General features: G+C 34.7%; 2 protein-coding genes across 2 annotated transcripts; both read right to left on the bottom strand.

The window, feature by feature from the left end:
• Positions 1–6,302: 6,302 nt before the first annotated feature.
• LOC18046570 (two-component response regulator ARR22) lies at positions 6,303–7,230 on the bottom strand. Its single transcript, XM_006443612.2, has 3 exons — positions 7,120–7,230; positions 6,718–6,979; positions 6,303–6,536 (listed from the first exon to the last, which is right to left on the bottom strand). The coding sequence occupies exons 2-3, from the start codon at positions 6,973–6,975 to the stop codon at positions 6,357–6,359; spliced, it is 438 nt and encodes a 145-aa protein (XP_006443675.2). The 5' UTR covers positions 6,976–6,979; positions 7,120–7,230; the 3' UTR covers positions 6,303–6,356.
• Positions 7,231–8,304: 1,074 nt separating this feature from the next.
• On the bottom strand, positions 8,305–20,040 carry LOC18049263 (CLIP-associated protein). The gene is made up of 21 exons (XM_006443613.2): positions 19,287–20,040; positions 18,750–18,905; positions 18,591–18,653; positions 17,895–17,963; positions 17,531–17,696; positions 17,159–17,317; positions 14,888–14,985; positions 14,258–14,332; positions 14,107–14,175; positions 13,924–14,009; positions 13,725–13,842; positions 13,308–13,406; positions 12,861–13,218; positions 10,968–12,697; positions 10,733–10,831; positions 10,328–10,432; positions 10,170–10,244; positions 10,016–10,084; positions 9,809–9,877; positions 9,035–9,136; positions 8,305–8,826 (listed from the first exon to the last, which is right to left on the bottom strand). The coding sequence occupies exons 1-21, from the start codon at positions 19,617–19,619 to the stop codon at positions 8,668–8,670; spliced, it is 4,257 nt and encodes a 1,418-aa protein (XP_006443676.1). The 5' UTR covers positions 19,620–20,040; the 3' UTR covers positions 8,305–8,667.
• Positions 20,041–21,988: the final 1,948 nt, after the last annotated feature.

Consider the following 21,988-nt stretch of genomic DNA (forward strand, 5'->3'; position numbering starts at 1 on the left):
GGTCGACTCAATTGTTCTAACAAGCTAAAATAAGACAAGTAGAATAATGAAACAATATGTTTGTTTAAGAGCCAAATAAAAAGGTTATTCTTCAAAATTTGTTGCCTTGACTATAATCAAGATAAGGTCGTAAACAATATTTCTTGTAGACCGACTATAATGTACCCTACCATCATAGAGACTTGATTGAAGACAAATGTGAGATATTATTTTGGCGCTAAAAATGAGTGTTCATTTTAAGAACTCAGGTGGATGCTGTAGGAGAGTAACTGTCTGTTTAGTGAATTGAATTAATGAGATATATGCCTTAAAATGAAAGATTCATTGTAATGTGTATATCAAACCGCGCGTGCTTAGTGACCAAAATGGAAAATGAAATAATCTCTCTTATTCATCATTGTGTAAGTTTCATATGGTTTTTTAGAAGTCAACCCTAGAATCCTTATGACCATTAACTATGTTTTTTTAGATCTCAGACTGGTGTCTACTACTTTAGCATATTATTTATGACATTGGCATGATTTAATCTATGAAACACAACTAGAAAATTGATTATTCTGGATTAATAGATATGAGTGTGATACTAAGATTTAATTTTATCTTTTTTTGTGATTCACTAGTTGACTAATTTTATAATATACGTGGTCTATTACAATCGTGAATACATAAAGATATTGCACAATTTTGGCATACCGAAGGGATTTAGTATGCTTGAGTATTAAAGTGAATCAAATCTAAGATATAATGAACAGATGTTGGAATTCTCTTGTATAGGATTACAATTGAGATATCTCTTGCTTGGGTCAGCAATTGAAATATATTTTTTGGCTCCCCAAATGGGTCTTTGGATATGTTCATTGTCACACAGTATATCTGCTTGTATGATTGAAGATATGTGGTTATTCATTGTTCTTCGTTCATTTTTTTGTTGTTTCGACGTCGTCCATCGCCCATCCGACTTGACTGCACATGATAACCATGTACATTTGATATAGTTTTTGAGTATCAACCTCCTAACCATGGCAAACAACCAATTTGGATGCATAGAAACAAAAGCTTTTTCTTATATATATATATATATATATATTGAACAATTAATTTTATAAAGGTATTTATATTGGGATTAAGAGGAGGATTTCTACTTGTGATTTCTTTCCAGTCATTGACGTGATCCAACATTCGATTACTTTACTATTTGATTTTGGAAGAAAGGTAGCTCTTGAACCCTTTTATTTTCCTTCAGGTACAAATTAGTTTACAAGAGATGATCTCTACAAAGAATATTTCCACCAACAAGAGCCATGCTATTATCCAATTTGAGCTCCATGGACATCTCTTTTTGGTTCTTTTATACCATTCTCCTTTAATGAATTTAGTCCTTCCAATCGATATCATGATAGATTTTTTTTTCTAAATGTTCATAGTTTATAGCATAAAATTCTCCATATTTGAGCCCTTAAATTGAAGTGAAGCAACAATACTACAATACACAATACCACAAAATAAAATACAACCATACCACAAAATGCAGCTGGGCAAAAAACACCACAAATAGAAATAGATATATGGATACAACTTCCTTGACAAACTGAAAGGATAAAAAGAACAAAGGGAGGGAAAAAAGAAAAAAGTAAAAGAAACAATGAACTAAAGTTGAGTTTCACTAGAAAAATAGCTCATGAAAGTCATTTTTTCCGACGAGCAAAAGCAGGTTGATGATGGCAAGAAGTAAAGAGAGAAAGAGAGAGGATTTAGTAATAAAATTTTATGAGGATGTTATTAATTGGATCAACTAATATAATTTTTTGAAATAAGTGTTAATTTGAATCATTTTACATGGGTGGAAGAGGAACAGTGCTTTAAAAGCACCCAATACTTTTTCCAAAATTAAAGGAATGTTGCTTCACTTAGTAGCGCGTGAGTGGGAAGATACTAAAAAAAAAAATTGTAAAACAAACAATAGAGTTTGGCATTATTTTATGCATCTGAAAAGATGGCATTAATTGAAATGATACACACAATGGGTCCAATTTATTATGATGGCAAGTAACAAGTTATTAAGTAGCTAAATAGTTGCGGAATCAAAGATGAAATGCGACCATTTTGTGGTGGGTCAAAGGCCAAGTTGGAAGGTGGATGGATCATGGATGAGCAGACACTATTCTCAACTTGTGTACATGGATTGTTCCTCTACATTGAGGCAACCAGCTTTATGCTATTTTTTTCGCATTTTCTTAATTATATGTATGTATGATTACTTGCTTTTACAGTCTCTTGCCCGTAATAGAATTTTTTTCTTTCCCTATTTTTTGTTTGTTTCTCCACGAAACTTCTTGTTTGTTGATTCTCATAACGAGATTTGCCATTTCTGCCCCCTGACCACCCTTTGGAGTTAGGATTCAAATTCTCAATGTAGCTAGACAATAATATTATATGCATCTTTATATGTAGAGAAGCTCAGTTTGCTTTGTCCGAACTCGTATGTGTGTGCATCTAGTATGGATGTGTGTGTGTACAATTATTTTAGGTACGGACATCTTTATTTTTTTAAATGCGGATACGCTCTTAAACCTTGCGATTTAAGAGAGTTAAAAATTAAATCTTTTAATTTTTAAGTGTGCTGCAATAGCGTCCGCACTAGAGAATGACTATATAAATTTATTAGGGTATTATAAAAGAGATTCAAAATGTAAATTCTGTTTGAGTCAGAATTAGCAGCAAGTTTAATAAAGATCGAAGAAAATGAAGAATCAATCCTTTTGTGCGTGTGTAAATATATATAGCAATAAGAAGAGAATTGATCGAGGATAATTAAATCTGACCTAACATCTGGATAATCAAAATAAGGGAGGCTCTATAACATGTCTTGAGAAAAGAGTTGTTAGAAATATAATTGGTAATGTTTTCAGTTGATGATTCATGATTTTCATGTTGGCAGCAATCATCTTGCCAATTTATTACTAGATCAATATTGAGATATAATTAATACAAAAAAAAATAATAACAACTAAACTCTGAACCCTGAACTGCATTGAATATACTAAAAAATTCTATTTGACTTTTTCGAACTCACAATTCAAAGGGAGAAATTTATTCGATTAAAGTAATCGAATTCACTATAAAAATTAAAATTAAAGGAACTTTAAAAAATAAGGACATACGTACTAAATAATAACTCGTACACAATCCTTACCTACATTTTAAATAACTTTATGAATTATTTTATGGGCAAAGCTTACCTTACAAATAATGTAACAAATAATCAATAAATATAGGCCATTGATTTTGATATTTTTTAAATCTAATGGATAAAAATAATTTTAACCTAAAACGAAGTACATGTGTAATTGTTATTTATAGAAAATTTTATTTCTAATCATATATTTACTTATTTTTTCAAATAAGTCATCATTAATTTTTTTATTATTAATGGTTTTCTCATCCATCTCTTCTATAATTATTTTTAAAACTTTATAAAGTTTTTACTATATTTTTATAAAGATTTAAATTATTATTATTATTATATTCATAAAAATCACAAATTCTGAATAAATTTTGTACCTACATTTATAATTTATTTTCTCTCTTGAGACATAAACTAGGTTTTTCTTCTAACAAAGACATAGACGCACACACACACACACACATTCAATCTATTTTTCATCCTAAATACATACTATCAGTGATGTCACATTGATTTTTTAATCTAAATTTAGTATCTTGAATTATAAGAGATATTATATGTGATATATATCTTATAAATCTAATGCATTATTAAAAAGATGTTACTGTGAATAAATTACCAAAACCTTTAACGAAAGATTTCAACCATTTGATCTGATCAATGATTCAAACATGTGGAGAAATAATCAATTAAATTAAATGTCACTGTATTTATTAAATAAATTAGAAAGCTCAAATTAATCTATAAATGATATAGAAAGGGTAAACAAAATATTAGAAATTAATAATTTCAATGAAGGAAATATAAAATAAATTAATAAGTTAAGAGATCAACTAAGTAAAGAATTTAATAAAATTAAACAATTCATAAAAGGTTTCAATATTGATTATCATGATATATTAAAATAAGAGACCATTAATATAATCAATAAATACTCAATAGATATAAGATTAAACAAGTTAGAGATTCAATTAAATAAAATAGAAAAAAAAAGTTGAGTAATTTAGTACTAAATTTGCTATAAATATAAATGGAGAACTTTAAAAAAAATTAAAAGACTAACGGTTCTATTACCTGGCTGCAGCTTGGGGGTGTAAAGTAAAACTATAAAAATTATTGATCTTTTCAATAATTATTATCTTTTCTAAGGGTTTAAAAATTTTTAGCTGTAGCATACAGCTAATGTAACGTAAGCTTTGCCTATTTTATTAACAAGTTCAACTAACCCAAAGAAAAATGGGAATCAAGTCAAATGGAATTGAAGGAAGAGTATGAATGAATATGATAGAGCCATCCTCTAAATGAAAAATAATAATAATAATAATAACAAGAGTGATTAAAATAGTCATAAATAAATAAATAATTGCTTGGGAAGGCGTGCGAACGTGGCAAGGATCCAAGCGTACCATGTTGGCTGGTTTACCGACATCTAGGGTTCCATGCGGGTGGGGCCCCACTTATATTCGACCCTCACCCACTACTCCATTTTTTCTGTGTGGGCTCCCGGCACAATACGTCGACGGGTAATAATGAAGAAATAATAAAATTAGAGAGGTCACGACATAAAACTAAAAAAATGTATAATTTAGGGTATTAGCGGAAATTTATATAAATATAGGTTAATGCCATGAAAAGGCCTTATATTTTCTAAAATCTTTGCAATGATTAGAAAAATATTGAATAATCTGAGTGTCATATATTAACCATTAGAACTTGAACATATATGATCATGCTGGCGCTAAGTTACGTTGAGTGTAACTTGCGCCTCTCATAGCAACAGTACCCGGTCCTACCAGTAGTACTATTGCTGTGATAGGCCCATAAGTTATGCTCAACGTAACTTAGGGCCTCCCATATGATCAATGTACATGATACGAGATGTTATTAGTTTGTCGCTTTCCATCCTTATCTTTGGCTGCATATTGCAAAATTCAAATTAATTGGCGTCACCCGTTAAGACAAGTTTAGATCATTATTCAAGTGGCGTGAAAATGACTTGTCAATATAAAGGCTTTGAAATACATAACAAAGTCCAAGTGAAAGGGTCAACATCGGCAATAATAAACAGCAAAACCTTTCGTTTTATTTATGAGTTATGTTAAGTTTACAACCCAATTAAATTGGAAGGTAATCCCATCAATTGGCCTAGCTCTCTGAATTATTTACTCATATTTGAACTTGTTTAATTAATTGTCGGTCATCGTAAGTACTCATATGGTACTGGAGAAATTCTAAAATACATCAGAATTTAGAGATATCATGTCAGTCATACAATAAGTAAATAATATTATGATATGTGTATATTTATTTTTTTTAAAAACTATTATACGTGTGGTGTTTATATTAAATTCAACTACACATATCATGCATGCACAGAAATATTTTAAAATTTCTCTAAGCTGCTGATGCCTGTTACATGAAAATGAGGCAGACAGGAGTCAGCAACATGAGGATCCGTAACCTTTTTACTTGTTAAGGGAAGGGTTAATATAGATTTGTTTTTACAGCACCTTGGACTGACCTCTTGCTGTTGACCTGTTTGTATCAATCGTTTAATTGAACTATACGATGATGCAAGCGTCATAGGAAAAACGAAATAGAAGAAAAGAGAGAATATTAAACTACATAGAAAAATTTTATCCAGCCGAATGGAAGTTCTAATGAATTACAAGCTTTCCCTCCTATGTTATGTAGTCTCACATCAAACTTGAGATGGTAACAATGATCATCGCTGCTAATTCAGTGTTGATAGCGTAATATAAGGGATAGAAACATATAATTTAGAATAAATAATTAAATAAAAAAAGTTTATTTTGATTAATTTGTAATTTTAAAAAACATATTAACTTCGCCGAGAAACTGCAAAATAATTAAATTGGGCCAAGTCGGCACCCAGACGGAGCGGCCCAATTTTGTGGAGGTGTCACAAAAGTGGTGGTTCGAAGATCTATCAGAAATTCATAATTTAGGTTACTTGTATTTGCATGAGTTCACTTCTGTTGTATTCTTTTTTTTTTTTTTCAATTACAGTTTCTAAAATGCAATGAAAAGAGTTTTTTTTTTTTTAATAATAAATTACATTACATCAACATGGACTATATCTATATGATTGGCTATATTGAGCTTGCAACTCATACTAGTACACAAGTTAGTACATGAAAATAAAATTTGATCAGCCGCTGTGGTTGCTGATCTTATGCAAAATGGAGACAATCTTATCAGCTGTCAACGGCTTCTCATGGTAATCATCCAAACCTGCTTCCATAAATTCTTGCTTTTCACGTTCCAGAGACCGCGACGAGATGCCTGCAATCGTGCTACGAATGCCCATTGCCCTCAGCTTCCTCGTTGCCTGTTACACAAGTTAGGCACGTACGATGCTTATCAGGTGCGGGCGCCTGTAAGTTACGGGTGCTTGTAATGGAAACCAACTATCCGTACCAACAGAAATTATACTTGGAATGGAAATATATATTGATAGTTACTATCAAATAAAATAGATGTAGATATAATAATAATAATAATAATAATACCTCAATGCCATTCATGACAGGCATATCCATGTCCATCAAAATGAGGTCAAAATATTGGCCTGACGAATGGACGTCAACAGCTTCTTTGCCATTCACCGCCACCTGATTTTCGATGCCAAGATCTTGTAAAAGCCTGTGGTGGATGGCTCGGACGACCATGTTGTCATCTACAACGAGAGCTGTTATTTTCGGACGATGACGGTGATTCATTTTTGTTCCCAGAATTTCCTTTTCCGGAGCTTTCATGCTGCCGCCCATTTCCCTGAATAAGTATTATAATAATTACAGATAAATGATATAAAGCTTTTAATTTTTTTGGGTAGAAAAATTAATAATAATATAATCTAACTTGAAGGAGGAGGAGGAGGAGGAGGAGGGGATGTAATGTACACTACTGCCAACCAAAGTGAAAACTTGGTGTTGTGAGAGAGCCAGAGAGAGGAGAATATGTTGAGACAGGTGGCAGTGTGAAATGCGAGTGATTGTGGGGGGCGATTTAATTTTTTCTGGTTTAAAAAGAAGGTTTCACTGTGAGAGTGTGAAAAAACAGGCAAGTGTGGATGCTGAGATATTGAGCGAATCTCACTCTTGGATTGTGTTCAACATCACACAAGATCTAATGAATGTGATATTTTCCATTTTTTAGCATAACCACATTTAAGATATCCCGCTGAGATCTTTCAGATTTTTGCCGTATTTGATTAACTCTTTAATGCTTGATTTACATGTGCCGCCTGATTTACTTGTCTTTTCTTTCTTTTCTCGTCATTTTTTCTTTCCGGATAAAAATTTCAACTCTAATATCTATCTTTTTCTTATTTTCTTTACTTAATAAAGAAATAATATCAGCTAATTAATTGGCAAATCTGATGCATAATTTGAAACCAGTGGGCAACTTTAAACTTAATCATCAAGCATAATGTAATCTACTTTAAAGAAATTATCCAAGACGTTCAAGAAAGTAAATAAAGATCGAGAACATTAATGCTGGCTTAGTACCGTAAATTTTACCTTCCCCCAAAGAGGGAAAAAAAAAAAAGGTACTGTAAATTTTACAAGGGATCACGATCGAAATCTTCTTCAACTTTTTCCTCAGCTTAGAAATCTAAGTGACCTCAGCGTACTCTAACCGGTCCGGTGTCGGTGTCGGTGTCGGTGTCTAGCAAGTGTTGCAACTATCTTGTTTTTCATCCATTGTTTTTTTTTTCGGCCAAATAAATGAAGAATGACCAGCAGCGCTTCCAAAATTTAGAATAATTTTCCCTCTTTAAAGTTGAATCCGACTGAACCCTCCAATCTTCAGAAAGAAAGGACTTCCCAAGATTCGGTTCATTGTGAAAGTACTTTCCAAATGGAGATGATTGATGGGATTTGAAGATTCTTTATACTAGCCCACTGAAGAATGCTCCTACATTTCTTGCTCCTCTAAGAACCGTCTACTTTCTCTCATACGCAAGCTAGTAAGCTACGTCAGCTTGAAGCAAACGAACATTCCCCCCCCCCCCTTTCTTTTTTTTTTTTGTCCCAGCCTCGTGTATCCAACAGATAAAAATAAAATGCTATAACATAGCGACCGAAGAAATACACTTCCTTTAACGCATAGCAGGTTGAAAATATAACAAATGATGGGATATTTTTCCAAACCATACTTGCTCTTCTACATGTAACAGATACTAGTATTCAGATGTTCATTACAACACGGGCATAATATGCAATGCCATCTTTATCTTGGTTCCCCACGAAAAAGCATTCTCCCGCCAAACACCACAAACAGACACAGGGAAAATGAAAATATTAAAAAGAAAATCTAAGTGAAACAAAATGAACTTACAAGGAAATTAAAAAAAAAAAAAAAAAAACCTCAGAATGTATTCACACAATATACAAATACACAACAAAGAATAAGCCAACACCCCAAAACCACAGTATCTTTCTGAAAGAACCAGCTCCTCATTGGCTTGCATCAATGGTGGTACCTGTCCTAGCCTGTGAGATCCGGTTAGCATATATGGTTACCAACCGCAGCTGTGTACTGTTAAGCCTCTCCAAGTACGGCAAAAATGCTTTCCCCAGCATAATATAAATATCCACTAAACAGAAAACCACAGTCTGCACCATCCACCAACATACATCAAAGCAAAGCCCAAAGTCAATTACATAAACAGAAAAAACGGAAAAAGAAAGAACAAAATAGTAGCATGAGAATATTATGTACTTCAAGACATATGAGAAATTTACTCCGACCTGATTGCCGACAAAAACATAATAAACTCAAGAAAAAGAAAATTCATGAATTAGATACAAACATAATAAGTACCTTGCGAACATCTGCACTCTGGTTTCCAAAGGCTTCAAATAGAGCGGGCAGAAATGATGGCAACTGGGCCATCAACTCCTCCTGTGAGAGCCGCCCCACAAGCTGAAAAAAGAAACAAATAGCTCAGCTATATAATTGTTGATTGCACATAGCAACATGCTTTCAAGTGAATATACATCATGCTTCATCTGTTTCTTCTGTAAATATAGCCCATTTAGCAAGGATCACAAATTTCTTTTACTAAGCAACCAAATGATAAAGATCAATCCCCTATAACAGACAAGTCTCTAGAATATCATTATCAACTAATCCAAAAGACCACCTATCTCATAATTCTGCTTAAAAAAATGCCGAACATGAAAATAACCCATTAACAAACTAATCTACAAAAATTTCCTTACCCTAACGCAATGACAGACAGGTTCGCAGTCAATATAATTCTAACCACCAAAAAGATTTTAGAAGGCCCAAATGGCAAGCAAAATGTGATTGAGCCTAGCGCATAAACTTGAAAGAGACAACCTTTCTAGTTATTATTTCAATCCCTTTCATGATTGCCATTCAACTATTTCTCTAATTCTATACCTTAAAATAAACCAAAAATTCAGAACACAACAATTCTATACAATCCTAGTAGAAAATACCATGCTCAAGAGCAAATGGCTTTCTGCTGAGTAAGGCACGAAAAAATGCACTAAATTAATATACCTTCACGGAAAGATATATATTCCAAAACTAAAACATTCAAATTTCAATAAGTGATCAGGAAAATACCTTTGTCAAACAGTTTATGCAAGTTACAAGAGTTTTCTCATCTTCGGTTACCAATAAAGGGACAATAACCTGGAACAGCAGCAATGCACAGCAACATTCATCATAATTACATTGAAATAAAGAGAGAAGAAAGCCAAACATTTTTTTTTTCCTTCCATGGTATTAGAAGAAGATAAAGCTAATGAGAGAGAATTCTCAGTCACATACACTTAAACATCTGAATGGATCATACTGAGACAACACGACAGTCAAGCAGTGCTCAGCTTCATTTGAAACCTAAACATGTATAAGAAAAGGTTGAGACACCTAACTTAAGGCTAGAATAATAATCAAAATAACTAGTTGAAGAAAAGTAAATTACTTTGGGAACAGCATCCTTGGTAACATGAAGCAGCTTCTCAATTACTATCTCGACAGAATCTTCCATGACATCTTTCTGTAAGCGTGACAAAAAGGAAAAAATTTACTTAAGGAAATCATTGGACAAAAAGGAAAACGAACATATTAATATGCACAGACCTGATTTTTTAGCATTTCATTAATCAATGAAAGAGCAACCTCCCGAACTGAGGAATCAGCATCATCTAACACCTCAAGTACTGCTGTCAAAATTTGATTAAAGTACTGCAAATATATAAAAAAGGAAAAAATAGACATTAACATATATTTGCATTTAAATTGAAATATAACCTAGCAGAAGAGACTGCTCATGGACAAATATTGTACCAATTCACAAAATGACTAACATGACAGATTTTAGAAGTTAAATGAATGGCATTAAAAATAGATATTTAGCCTGAAGATGGAAAAAGATATATTTATCTAATAGAACTTCGTAAACACACAAGCACATCCATCTGCATCACTTGTGTGAGTGCATGTGCACACATGGTTAAAATTTAAAAGAGTGGAAACTGATCATGCCTTGGTCCAAATTGAATGATCATTGGCCACAGAAGCTTTAATTAGTTGCTGAAGTGCACCATGCTTACTCGTAGGGCTTCCATCATTCCCATTGCACATCTACAACAATAGATAAAAATCCTTGATCAGGTGTAGTTCTACTGAAACATATTGTCAAACATTTTCGGTTTCCTTTACAAAGATTTTCGGACACCTGCCAAATACAGAAGGATGTTTATGACGTTATGAAGCTCACCAGATGAAGAATTTGGGGGATGCTAGGTCCAGCATCTGTCAACGAGTTAGTCTTTATGGCTGACGGTTTATGATGATTAAGGTCCAACTCAGGTGGAATTTCATTATTATGCCCAGCACCTTCAGAGACCTCTAAATGGTCCCTAAGACCATTAATGTCTATACGTGGTGTGGAGAATCCCTCCAAGTATGTGTTTGAACCAGTCAAATCCTTAGTTTTGGAGCTAACATCAGCATTTGCACCAGTCTCAAAGTTTTGATATAAGTTCTCCTTAGTTTCATCAGACATCGCATGCCCCATACTGCCCGTCATGAGGTTTGATTCTTGCATAGAACTCCATTTCCTGCCACCATCACTGTCAATGGAACCAGAGGAATACCTTCCAAAGTAATGACTCTTTTTGGAGGCAACAGCATATCCTTCTTCTGAAGAGGTTCCAACAACATCAGATGGGTCATAAGAAGACTTGAGACGCTGTCGCTCTTTCTTGCTCTGCAAATAGTTCATTAGATCAACCTCAATACGAGGAGTGTACTGTTTAAGGGCTCGTCTCAAGGAATTTTGTTCTTCAACAGATAAACTAAGAATAAAATTAAGCACAGCAGCCGAATCATAGTGGGTGTAGACAGATATAATACATGTAATAGCTGCTTCCTTAAGCTTGGTATTTTTATCATGGACCAATGGTGTGAGCTTCGCAAGCCATAACTTCAAGATGCCAAGATTACCAGATCCTTCAGAATTCATAGCATGTTTGTTCAAGGAACTTATAGCAAACTCAATAACAGCCAATTTGGCCTTTGGTGACCGCTGCTCATCTAGTGAACGTAGCAAAGCAGGCAAGAGAGAATCTACACTATATGTTTTGCTTACAATGTCCAAAGTTGTTGAGCATGGTTGCCTAACTAACTCCTTTGGATCAATTAGCCGAGAGAAAACATGGGGTAAAATTCTTTCCATATAACTCTCAAAAGGCTTGCGGCAAGATGGGATAATATCCGCAAGTGTGGAGAGAGCTGCCTGGGCAACCTTATGGTGGGGATCATCCAAGTGCTGGAAGAACAACTTCATTACCTTCTCGAAATTTTGAATTACCTCCTGAATACCTTTGGGGCCTTGCTGCAGCAATGACCTTAGATAATTAAAAGCAGAAACCCTGGCACACCAGTCAGAGCTTGGACTGAGCCCTTCACTCAGAGCATCACTAAGAGAGGCTGGCCCATCTGTGTAATTAGACATCTCCCCAAGTTGCAGCTGGCTATCATCAAAACTCTTCCTCCTACTCGCTGACATCCGCCCAGTTCCATGCTTTCTTAAGAGCGGCCTCTGAAAATTGGGAATGTAACTATTATGTGAATCCCTAAAATTTCCATCTTTATAAGAGGCGTCCAAATATTGCCTGTCAATGTGTGGATTGACAAAACGCCTAGCTTCCCTCATGTCATTCTCTTCAACAGAAACTCTTTCTTGTAGCTTTTCAGAACCCCTTCTAGTTGAGTATGATGAAAGTGATGACAAAGACTCCGTATTGCTGTGATATGATAATTTACCAGAATCTTTGGAAGCTTGAATTTGAGTAATGATATCAGACAATACCATGCCACCATTGCGGTTACTGCCCTTATTCAAACCAGAGGTTGTTGATTCCACCATAAAAGCATTTGTATCATCATTAGAAGCTGGAACCACAGCGGGGAATGGCGGATCACGAGATGATGGAGGGTCAACTCCTGCACTAGGGGGCAATAAGAAACAAAAATTTAGCCGCTCATAGTGATATAAACTATGACTCACTCAGTATTCCAATAATGAGTAATCACTGTGTCATTGAATGAGGTAAAAGCTGATTCAATGCATCAGAAAAAATATCAAATAGACGAAACCATTTTATACCTAGATCCAAACTAGATGACCGGAGAGTTGAAGGATTCTGTTTGTCAGATATTTCCAAACCTCTGAGCATGCTTTCGATTGCACTAACTTTCTGTTTGCTTGCGTTCAGCACACTTTCAAGACTACGTTCAGTAGCTTTATTAAGGGACTTTGCTTGTGAGAGAAGCAGCCCAGAGGAGAGGGAAGCCCCTGAGGATAAATTTGAACTTCTGTCCATTGCAACAATAGCTGAAGTTCCATATCCAGATAGGTTGGAAGCCGTTGATGTTTGAGAGGTAAATGACAAATGTGCACCTCTCTCTCTGACGGAAGGAGAAGCATGGCGCCTATGCATCCCCCCATCCTCTTCATTTATTATCTGTTTCAAAAGCACAACCCCTTTAAACTATTGTCTTGGCATGAAAGAATGTAAAACCACATTCTTCGGAGAGAGAAAAAGCAAAATACTCTTTGAATGGCAGGATCAAAGGATGAAAATAAGCGGCGGGATCGCTCTGGCCAAGTTTTTGCAAACATTCTGTAGCACATTCTTGCAGTCGATCGCACCTGTTAAGTGTCAAGAATATAATAATCAAACAAAAAATAAACAACGTTCCAATTGGTATACAAGAGAACCCCCAGTCAATAGTTGGAAAACTCCACCCTCACAATGAAAACATCTAAAAAGAAAAAGAATGAAACTGGGACAATCAGAACCATAAACATAAACAAAAAGCCAAACTTTAAGAAATGCAGACAAGGATCAACCCCAAAAAACAACGCACACCACATTCAGTGCACAAAGTATGTCAAAACACACTGAGACCAAATGCAGGTCCTCGTGCACCAAAACCGAGGAATAAAATAAATTCTCAACATAAGCACCTCGCTCATTGCATCTGCAACACAACACCTAATGAGATCTTCGTATAAATCTGCAGATCGCTGTATTTCTGGTGCATCAGGCCAATGTTCTAATACTAACAGTGCATATTCACAACACCTGCAATAACCCAAAAAAAAAGTAATTCAAATTAACATCACAAAAACTGCATCACAAATCAAAAATTCAAAAAGGCACAACCTTGCACGGAGTATTGCATTCCGATCATTCTTCGCACAATCAGCAATACGTGGAAGGACACGAACAGCTTTGCAATTCCGTAACATCTAGATATAAAAGAGGTTATGTTAAGACAAACATTTAAAACAGAACAAATAGACCAACATGAATAAATTATCTGAATATTTAAGCAAAAAAAATTACCGTTTTGATGCAGTTATCTGAAGATTCTGCAATTACAAGTACAGTAATCACAACCAACTTGAAAAGAACCTGATTATCATATACGTAAAATTAACAAAATGATTTGAGCAAAATAAAATAGCAACAGCTAGCAAGAAAATGATAAACTTACAGGAATGAACATCTCAGCACATGCCTCAAAGTCCCCCAAGAGCTCCTTGGACAAAAAGCATAATAGATGACATGCCTAGAAAAATGAGAAGCCAACTTAGCAATCACTACACTTACAGCCACAAAAGTGTCTAGCAGGGATTGGAAAATAACGCTATGACCAATAATTCAGCCATTCCAAAGTCCAAACTCCATATGCTCCCCATTCCAATGTTCCAACGAAAAGAATAGAATACAGCATAAACAACCAGCATTCCGAATTGTCTTCTTCATATTATGGTAAAGCAGTTACAATACGCATCCTTTTAGAAACATTTTGACCAAACAAGCTTTTAGTAATGTTATCCGTAAACTTTACACAATGTCCAAGTGTTTTCATATTCTAAACAGTAAATTAATATGTGGAAGAAAAGAATAAGTTTCTGCTCATTTTTGTCTCAAGCTTTATGAAGGCAATGTCATAACTAAAACAAGAACACCATCACAACTATAACAAGAACACCATCACAAGTATAACAAGAACACCATCCCAATATTGCTAAGCTTTCTGACAAGTACAAATAGAGGATAAATGGCGTCAAAAAAGGACCCTAAAATTGAGCCCTTATAGAATCAAGAAAACATGACACACCTGCTTAACAATGCTAGACCTTCGATCAGATAATTGTGTGCTTAAAGGGCCGACAAGTTGTTTCAATAGGCCCCGGAAACATGGATAGTCAGCAGCACCTGATAAGAAAAGATTAGTTGGTACAATTTAACAACATCTCTTCCTCAAACAGAAAGTACACTAATCCATGGAGTATGTAAAATACATCAGCACCATTCAATTAACGAAATCTCAACCAACTTATTTAGGCAATTACAGAACTAGTAATTGCTAATGCATACCCATGACTGGTCCAAGGATGACATTGCAAACTATCTCATAATTCAAAATAAATGCATGAACAGAATGGCATAAAAAGCACAACAATAACCATCTAAATCATTAAAATAATATTATGCACTGAGTTGCCACAAGTCCAATACCCTATTTTTTGTCATATGCAAGGCATAACAACCAAAATGAGAGGTATACAGTAGGGATATCAGAAACAAGAAAAAGAAAAGGGAAAACTGAAGATATACTAGAAAGTGAGAGATAGAGGATGGAACAGAAAAGGAAACAAAATCAAAATTGATCAACTGAAAAAGGAACCCCACAAACCAAGCTACCAACTACCACTCTTGTTCTTATTTGTGGAAAAAATTTATTACACACGAATAAATGTTTCAGCAGTTGATAGCTGAGTTCGTTAACTGTTACTAAGGGTGGGCAAAATCGGGTTCGGATAGGTCGGGTTGGATAAAAATTAATCCGAATACAACCCAAACTTATGACCCAATCCGATCCGATCCGATATATATTCAGAGCGAACCAGGTAAAAAAATCGGATTAACTTCAAATAGAATCGGGTTCGGATTTGGATTATATGGATCGGGCTAATATACCATCAATTCCAACTCCAAGTGTCAAACTCTCAAAGGCCAAAGCTTCGGATCAAAACCCAAGGGGGGAGGGAAACTCGGGGCGGGTACTGGAATCGGTTTGCACTTGCAGCAGTGGGTTGGGTGGCAATAGATCAGGTGGCATCAGATCGGGTAGCAGCAAATCTTGCGAACGTGCGGCTGCAGACTGGTCGGCGGTGACCGTGACCGCGATCCATGAAGAGAGTTCTTGACTTCTTGTTCTTGAGATGTGCATGTGCTGTGTGTGTGAACCGTGACTGTGAGGGGGCGTCGAGAAGGCTGTGGCTGCTGCTGTCGGTCGACGGCGTGCTGTGAGTGTGAGGGAGGCTGTGATTGATCTGTGAGGCAGTGAGCGTGTAACTTGTGTTGTGTGCGTTTTGCCGTTTTGTGTAATGTGTGATTGTGTATTGTGTAATTTGATTTGTTTGTGTGTGGTGTGTGACTGTGTGGCGTGCGTGTGTTTGCTGTTCATTTTTTTTAATTTTAATGCAACCCGATCAGTTTTTCGGATCGGATCGGATTCACCCGATCCGATCACAACCCGATTGGGTTTAGAGAAATTCATCCGATCGGGTTACATTAACCACCCGATCCAATCCGAACCCGAAATTTTTCGGATCGGTTCAGGTCGGGTCGGGTCAGGTATTTTGCCCACCCCTAACTGCTACATTGCAGTTGAAAATAACTGAAGAGGGAAAATAAAGGAAACAATGTCAAAGAGCTCAAAAAATCTTCAGGCATGGAAAACCAATCTTGCAAAATAGGGTTCTATAGTTCATGGCATTTTACAACTAAAACAGAAGTCCAACACAAGTTGTATAGCTTAAAGCTCGGGACAAACAGACAGGGACATGAATTTTCAGTTTCCAAATATATCTGTAACATTATTCAAAACATTCTTATATTTATCTTCTATCAGGCAACTGAAACAGACTTCATATAATGCTTAATTACCTTATGGTAACCCATAGCCTATAACCATAACAATCATCATCTATTTGACAATACATGCAGTATCATAAGATGTTTTATTTTCATTGTCATCAAAATATATTGACGCATGTCAGATTTATGACCAAACAAATAGACTCCCACCAATTTGTTAATCACTTTCCAACCAATCCAGGCATAGTTGTCACTGGTAAAATTCAACCATTATTTCACACAATATTACTTCAAATTAAAAATACAATATTCAAAGTAAAATTATAACACCTCTATTGGACCTTATCCATATTTTCTTGGCTTCTCAGGGCTCAAAGTTTCCATTCAATTACCAAGAGATGTTTCTACCACCCAATGGTACACATATACATTTAAAAAAACTTTGAATATCATATTTTAACAGCAAAAAGTTAACACAAACAAATAGAGCAAAGGGGTCACAAACCTCCCAAGACAAGGCCTTCGACTCGCTGCATTGCAGCAATGCGAACAGACCAATCTTTATCAGGTACAAGGGTAGAACCAATTTTCTCAAATTCCCTAATAAGCTCCTTTTCAGAGTATACTTTTATAGGCTCTATGAGTTTTTCTGTTATGTCTTCACCTGAAGAGAATAAAAGCAAAAAAGTATCACCAAGCAAACCATCACAGATTTCACTAATATTATAGCACAGCAAGTATATTAACTGAAAACATTTATTAAATCTTTCGGTCAAGATTTGCCAGAGAAGAATGCTGGAAAACCCGGGAACCTTGTTTACAAAATTCAACGAGTTACTAAATAGCATCAATGTATTAGAGTTGAATCAATGCCAACCTCCAAAAAGAGACGTTTCCCTTGTAGAACTCTTGGCCTTTGGACTACTTTTCTTGGGGTTAAAGCTTGCAGTCTTTATCTCTAAAGCAGCAAAGGTATTAGGAAGTCCATCTGAAGAGCGAATTTGTGGTTGAATCCTCTCCAGCCTGGCATTAATATCTTTCACCTGTAGCCATAAATTGTGTTGTAAAAATTGTTTAGAAAAGAAAAGAGAGATTGAAATTTTTCTCTTCGTTTCAGTAGGCAATGCAACATTAAAATATGTACAATGATACTTCATACAATAACTGCATCTGCAATTAAAGCAGAACAAAACAAGAAAATTATTGCTCCCAGAAGAAATTACTCTTAGCTAGATACTCACCATGGAGTTGGGAAGATTATGGCGATGAAGTTCATCACGGAACTGAGGTCCAGCATAGGTATACATCTCCTGACACACATAAAAAAATAAATAAATAAATAATCAAATTAACAGGGTTAGAGGTCTATTCCAAAAATTTAGTGAATATGAAAATAAACCAGAAATCTCTATAAGGCTATAAGCACTTATGCTATTATGCAAGGAAAGAGGCTATCATATAATGAACCTTCCACTTAGCAAAGCACCAGTGACTTCGCTTACTCAGCATTCGTTAAAACTTCCAAGTCAGATATAGTAATGATTCATCTTCTATTAACAGTATCTACTCCAATGAAGATCATATAAGCATACCATTGCATTAGTTCACAAATGAGTTAATGAGGTTCATAATATTAATTATATTATTTTACAGATCAATCATTAAGAAATTGACGAGGCATGATCTTGAAGACAATCTCCAAAACTAAACCTCAAGTCACAGAATATAATTTCAACCTTAAAAAGACTTCTTTCTTCTGTCAATGAAGGTAATTTCAGAGCAAGGATGAAGGTGGAGCAACTCTAAAGAGGCAAAAGACATAAAGATACAGAAGAGGCCATAGGTGCAATCTCACAACTCAAAAAGAAGTCTCATTACCTATTCTACAATAAGTTCAATGGAGAATGTAGTTAAAGCACAGAATCTGTTCTACTAACCTCAATGCACAGTATAGCTGCTTCCCTGACACCGGGATTTGGATCATTCAACATCTGCAAAATCTGAAAATTGCAGAGTACTTGTATTAGTTCGAAACATAAAAGCAATCAAAACCTACAAAATTTTGTGTTCTAATCAAGAAATATTGATTATCGTACAGGAGGAAGAATAGCTCGCTGAAGAGTAAGCTCAGTAGCAGAAAAAAGACCAATTGCTGAAGTGACAGTTCGCGCAAACTCTTCTCGTACTCTCCAACTTCTATGCGTCCAGGCATAAGAGCCTGCTCTTTCAACAATAATCGTCGGAGAAGAAACCTGCAACAGTACATTATTCTAAGCCACTCTTTCATATTCCTTATTACTTCCAGTGCCATATAACATAAAATAAAACCAAAATCAAAATTAAGATCAATTTCTAAGCTTGCAAAATGGTTTTTAAGTCTGCTTTGAGAAACAAGTGTTAATAATTAATCAATTTGGCAGCGTTAAATTCATTTGATTGTCTAAACAGAAAATGTTAAAGACAATCACAGAGCTTGCTTACCATCAATAGTTCCATTTAAGCGAAAAATAACTGAAATTAGAGTAATTATTAAACTTATTAATGTTGTGAAGGCCATTAAGCAGAAAAAAAAAAAGTAACTGTTTTTTTTTTCCCTTAAATAACAATAAATTCAACTGAAAATACAAAATTACCTCCATGAGAGTGAGCAAGAGGCGCCTAGCAGCATCACGGACGGGTTGTTTAGCGTCACCCAATCGCTCGACGACAGCCGGCACAAGAGCGTTGAAATGCAGCTTAAAGTGCTCACCGGAAAGCACGGCAGCGGAGGCAAGAGACTGAAGCGCGCCTTGAGAAACCTTAAAGTTGTTGTCCTTCAAGAGATCCAAGCAGCAATCGACGAGCGACGTCACTTCGGCACTAGTGAGACTCTTTCTAGAAGCTTCTAGAAGTTGGTGGAGACGCTCCACTCCGGCCATCCGCTCTTTAGTGTCCTTCGCGCGTGCCAGTTCCAGCGCCTCCTCCATTTTAGCCTCGGATCTGGAGCCACGCGCCTCAGATCTAACGAATTACGGAACCAAATTCACACCGCAAAACAGAGAGTGAGAAATGTGCTTGTCCAATTGACGCTAATTTATACGGAGATTTTATTAATTAAGTGAAATTAAATCGAATTTTGTAGGTGGTGAAGTGAGAGTGAGAGGGAAATGTTGAAACTAAGAGAGAGAGAGAATTAGCGGAGAAGTGCCGCTTAATTTAGAGAACTAGAGAGAGAGAGAGAGTAAAGGTGGTGGTGACTAGAATTGACGGAGGAGATGATGAGAGTGTATGTGGTTGGAGGGGGGTTGGTTGGGTAATTCACCCACTGGTTTCGAATTAAATTACGGGATGTGCCACTGTTGGTGTTGATAGTACGCTGGTATAGTGAGTAGTAAGATAACATCTCGTAACAGTATGAATGTGACGGGATATATTTATTGTGCGTCCGGTTTTTATTATTACAGTGAGTGGAGTTTAATTGACACTTCTCTGAGGGTTTGTCGGGCGGATTTGCTTTGCCCCGCTTTGTTTATTTAGATATATTATTCGTATTTTTTAGAACTGTATATTTAATTGAAGTATTTAAGAGAGAATATCATTGTTTATGATCCTACAAAGTTAATTAGCAGAATAGCAGTAAAAAAAAATAAATAGAGAAATAACGTTATTTTAGTCAAATAAGGAAAAGAAAAATACTCTGATGAATCAACGATTTCACTTATTTATCGTTTCTTAATTGAATGGTATATGTTCATTTATCACTTTAAAATTTAGTTGATGTATGTTTTATTTTCTTGAATATTGCGTACAATGTGGGTCATAATTCGATAATAAAACGATAAGAGTAATAACTTTACTATATTTGCATAACTTATTTAAGAATTGTACTGTGTGCATGTTTAAGACCTCAAATCTCAACCAACACGTTTACTTATGATAAGAGTTATAAATAAATTTATGATTGCACATGTTAATTAGTATTAAACAAGTTAAAACATTACAATTAGGTATAATTACATGAACAAGTTGTATTCATATTTTTATTTTTATTTTTTACTCAATGAACGAACGAGTCATATTCGTGTTGACCAAATTTTTTGTTACATTTATTTTAACATAACAGAATAAAATATTATAACCCAAATTACCATCTCTAACTTCGGATGAAAAAATTTGGCATACTAATTATTAACTGAGTCTAATACAAAATTTAGTTATAGCTTTAGATAAAAGTAAATTATAAAACAATCTAGTTCAAAATTAAGTAAGCTGTGTAAGCATGTCATAAAGACTTGTGTTGCCTTCACCTCCAATCAATGCGAGTTTTATTCTCTTTGTGGTCTCAAATTGAAATGAGTTTAGGTAAGAAAATTCGAACGCTTAAATCTGATTATTTTCAAATAACCTGTTTACATTGACATTTCCTCTCATCACGAAGTTGACGCCATTCAACTAACTGCTCATTGAAGCATAAATATCCGAATTGCTTTATCTTCCTTATATAAATTTAGGTTAATATATAGTAATTATATTTTATTTCCATTCATGTAGAGGAATCTTTTATGTTTAATACGAGATTTTATTAATTAAATTAATTAACACTCACATATCTAAATTGCATCATAGTTGGACCAGATTTAGAGTTTGTTAATATGCATGCATGTGAGTGAAGAAATCTCATTACTTTGAAATAAATAATACTGGCTAAATTATATGTGTATAAAAAAGAACAAGAGATGACATAATGGAATTTTTTGGCTCATATTGAATGGTCCGACTCCATAAAAGACAACAGCTAAACTAATACATGATGATAGAGATAATTTCTCATTTAATTATTCTTATTCCAATTGATTTGGTTTTCTATTATGGCTTATCAATAGCCACACTGAAAGTGATTGCGAAACAGGAAAAATTAGGGAGATTATCAATTTCTCCCCACTGAAATTAATATATAACATTTATTTTCTTATTATTTTTATAATAGTCAATAACCCTTGTGACAACATAATTTTATAGTATTGTCCCTATTATTAAACACATTTTTATTCATATTTATTGTAAATTAGATAAATTATGTAAGTGAAAATTAAAATAGAAAATTTTAGGTTTTAAAAAGAAGAAAAATATGTTTCGATGTGAATAAAATTAATAATAAGATTCTTGTAATTTGTTTATCATTTTATAAACATTTTCTTGACTATTATGAGAACGGTAGGGAAGTAAGTAATATATTAATTTCAGTAGGAGAAATTAACAATCTTCTAATAAAAGATGAAGTACATGCTGGGGTTTAGTGCTTGTTTTTCCAAATTTTCAAGTTGAGTTAAATGCCTGTACCATAAGTCTCCACTTG

The sequence above is a fragment of the Citrus clementina genome, unplaced genomic scaffold, assembly GCF_000493195.1.
Source record: "Citrus clementina cultivar Clemenules unplaced genomic scaffold, Citrus_clementina_v1.0 scaffold_3, whole genome shotgun sequence".
Classification (NCBI taxonomy): domain Eukaryota; kingdom Viridiplantae; phylum Streptophyta; class Magnoliopsida; order Sapindales; family Rutaceae; genus Citrus; species Citrus x clementina.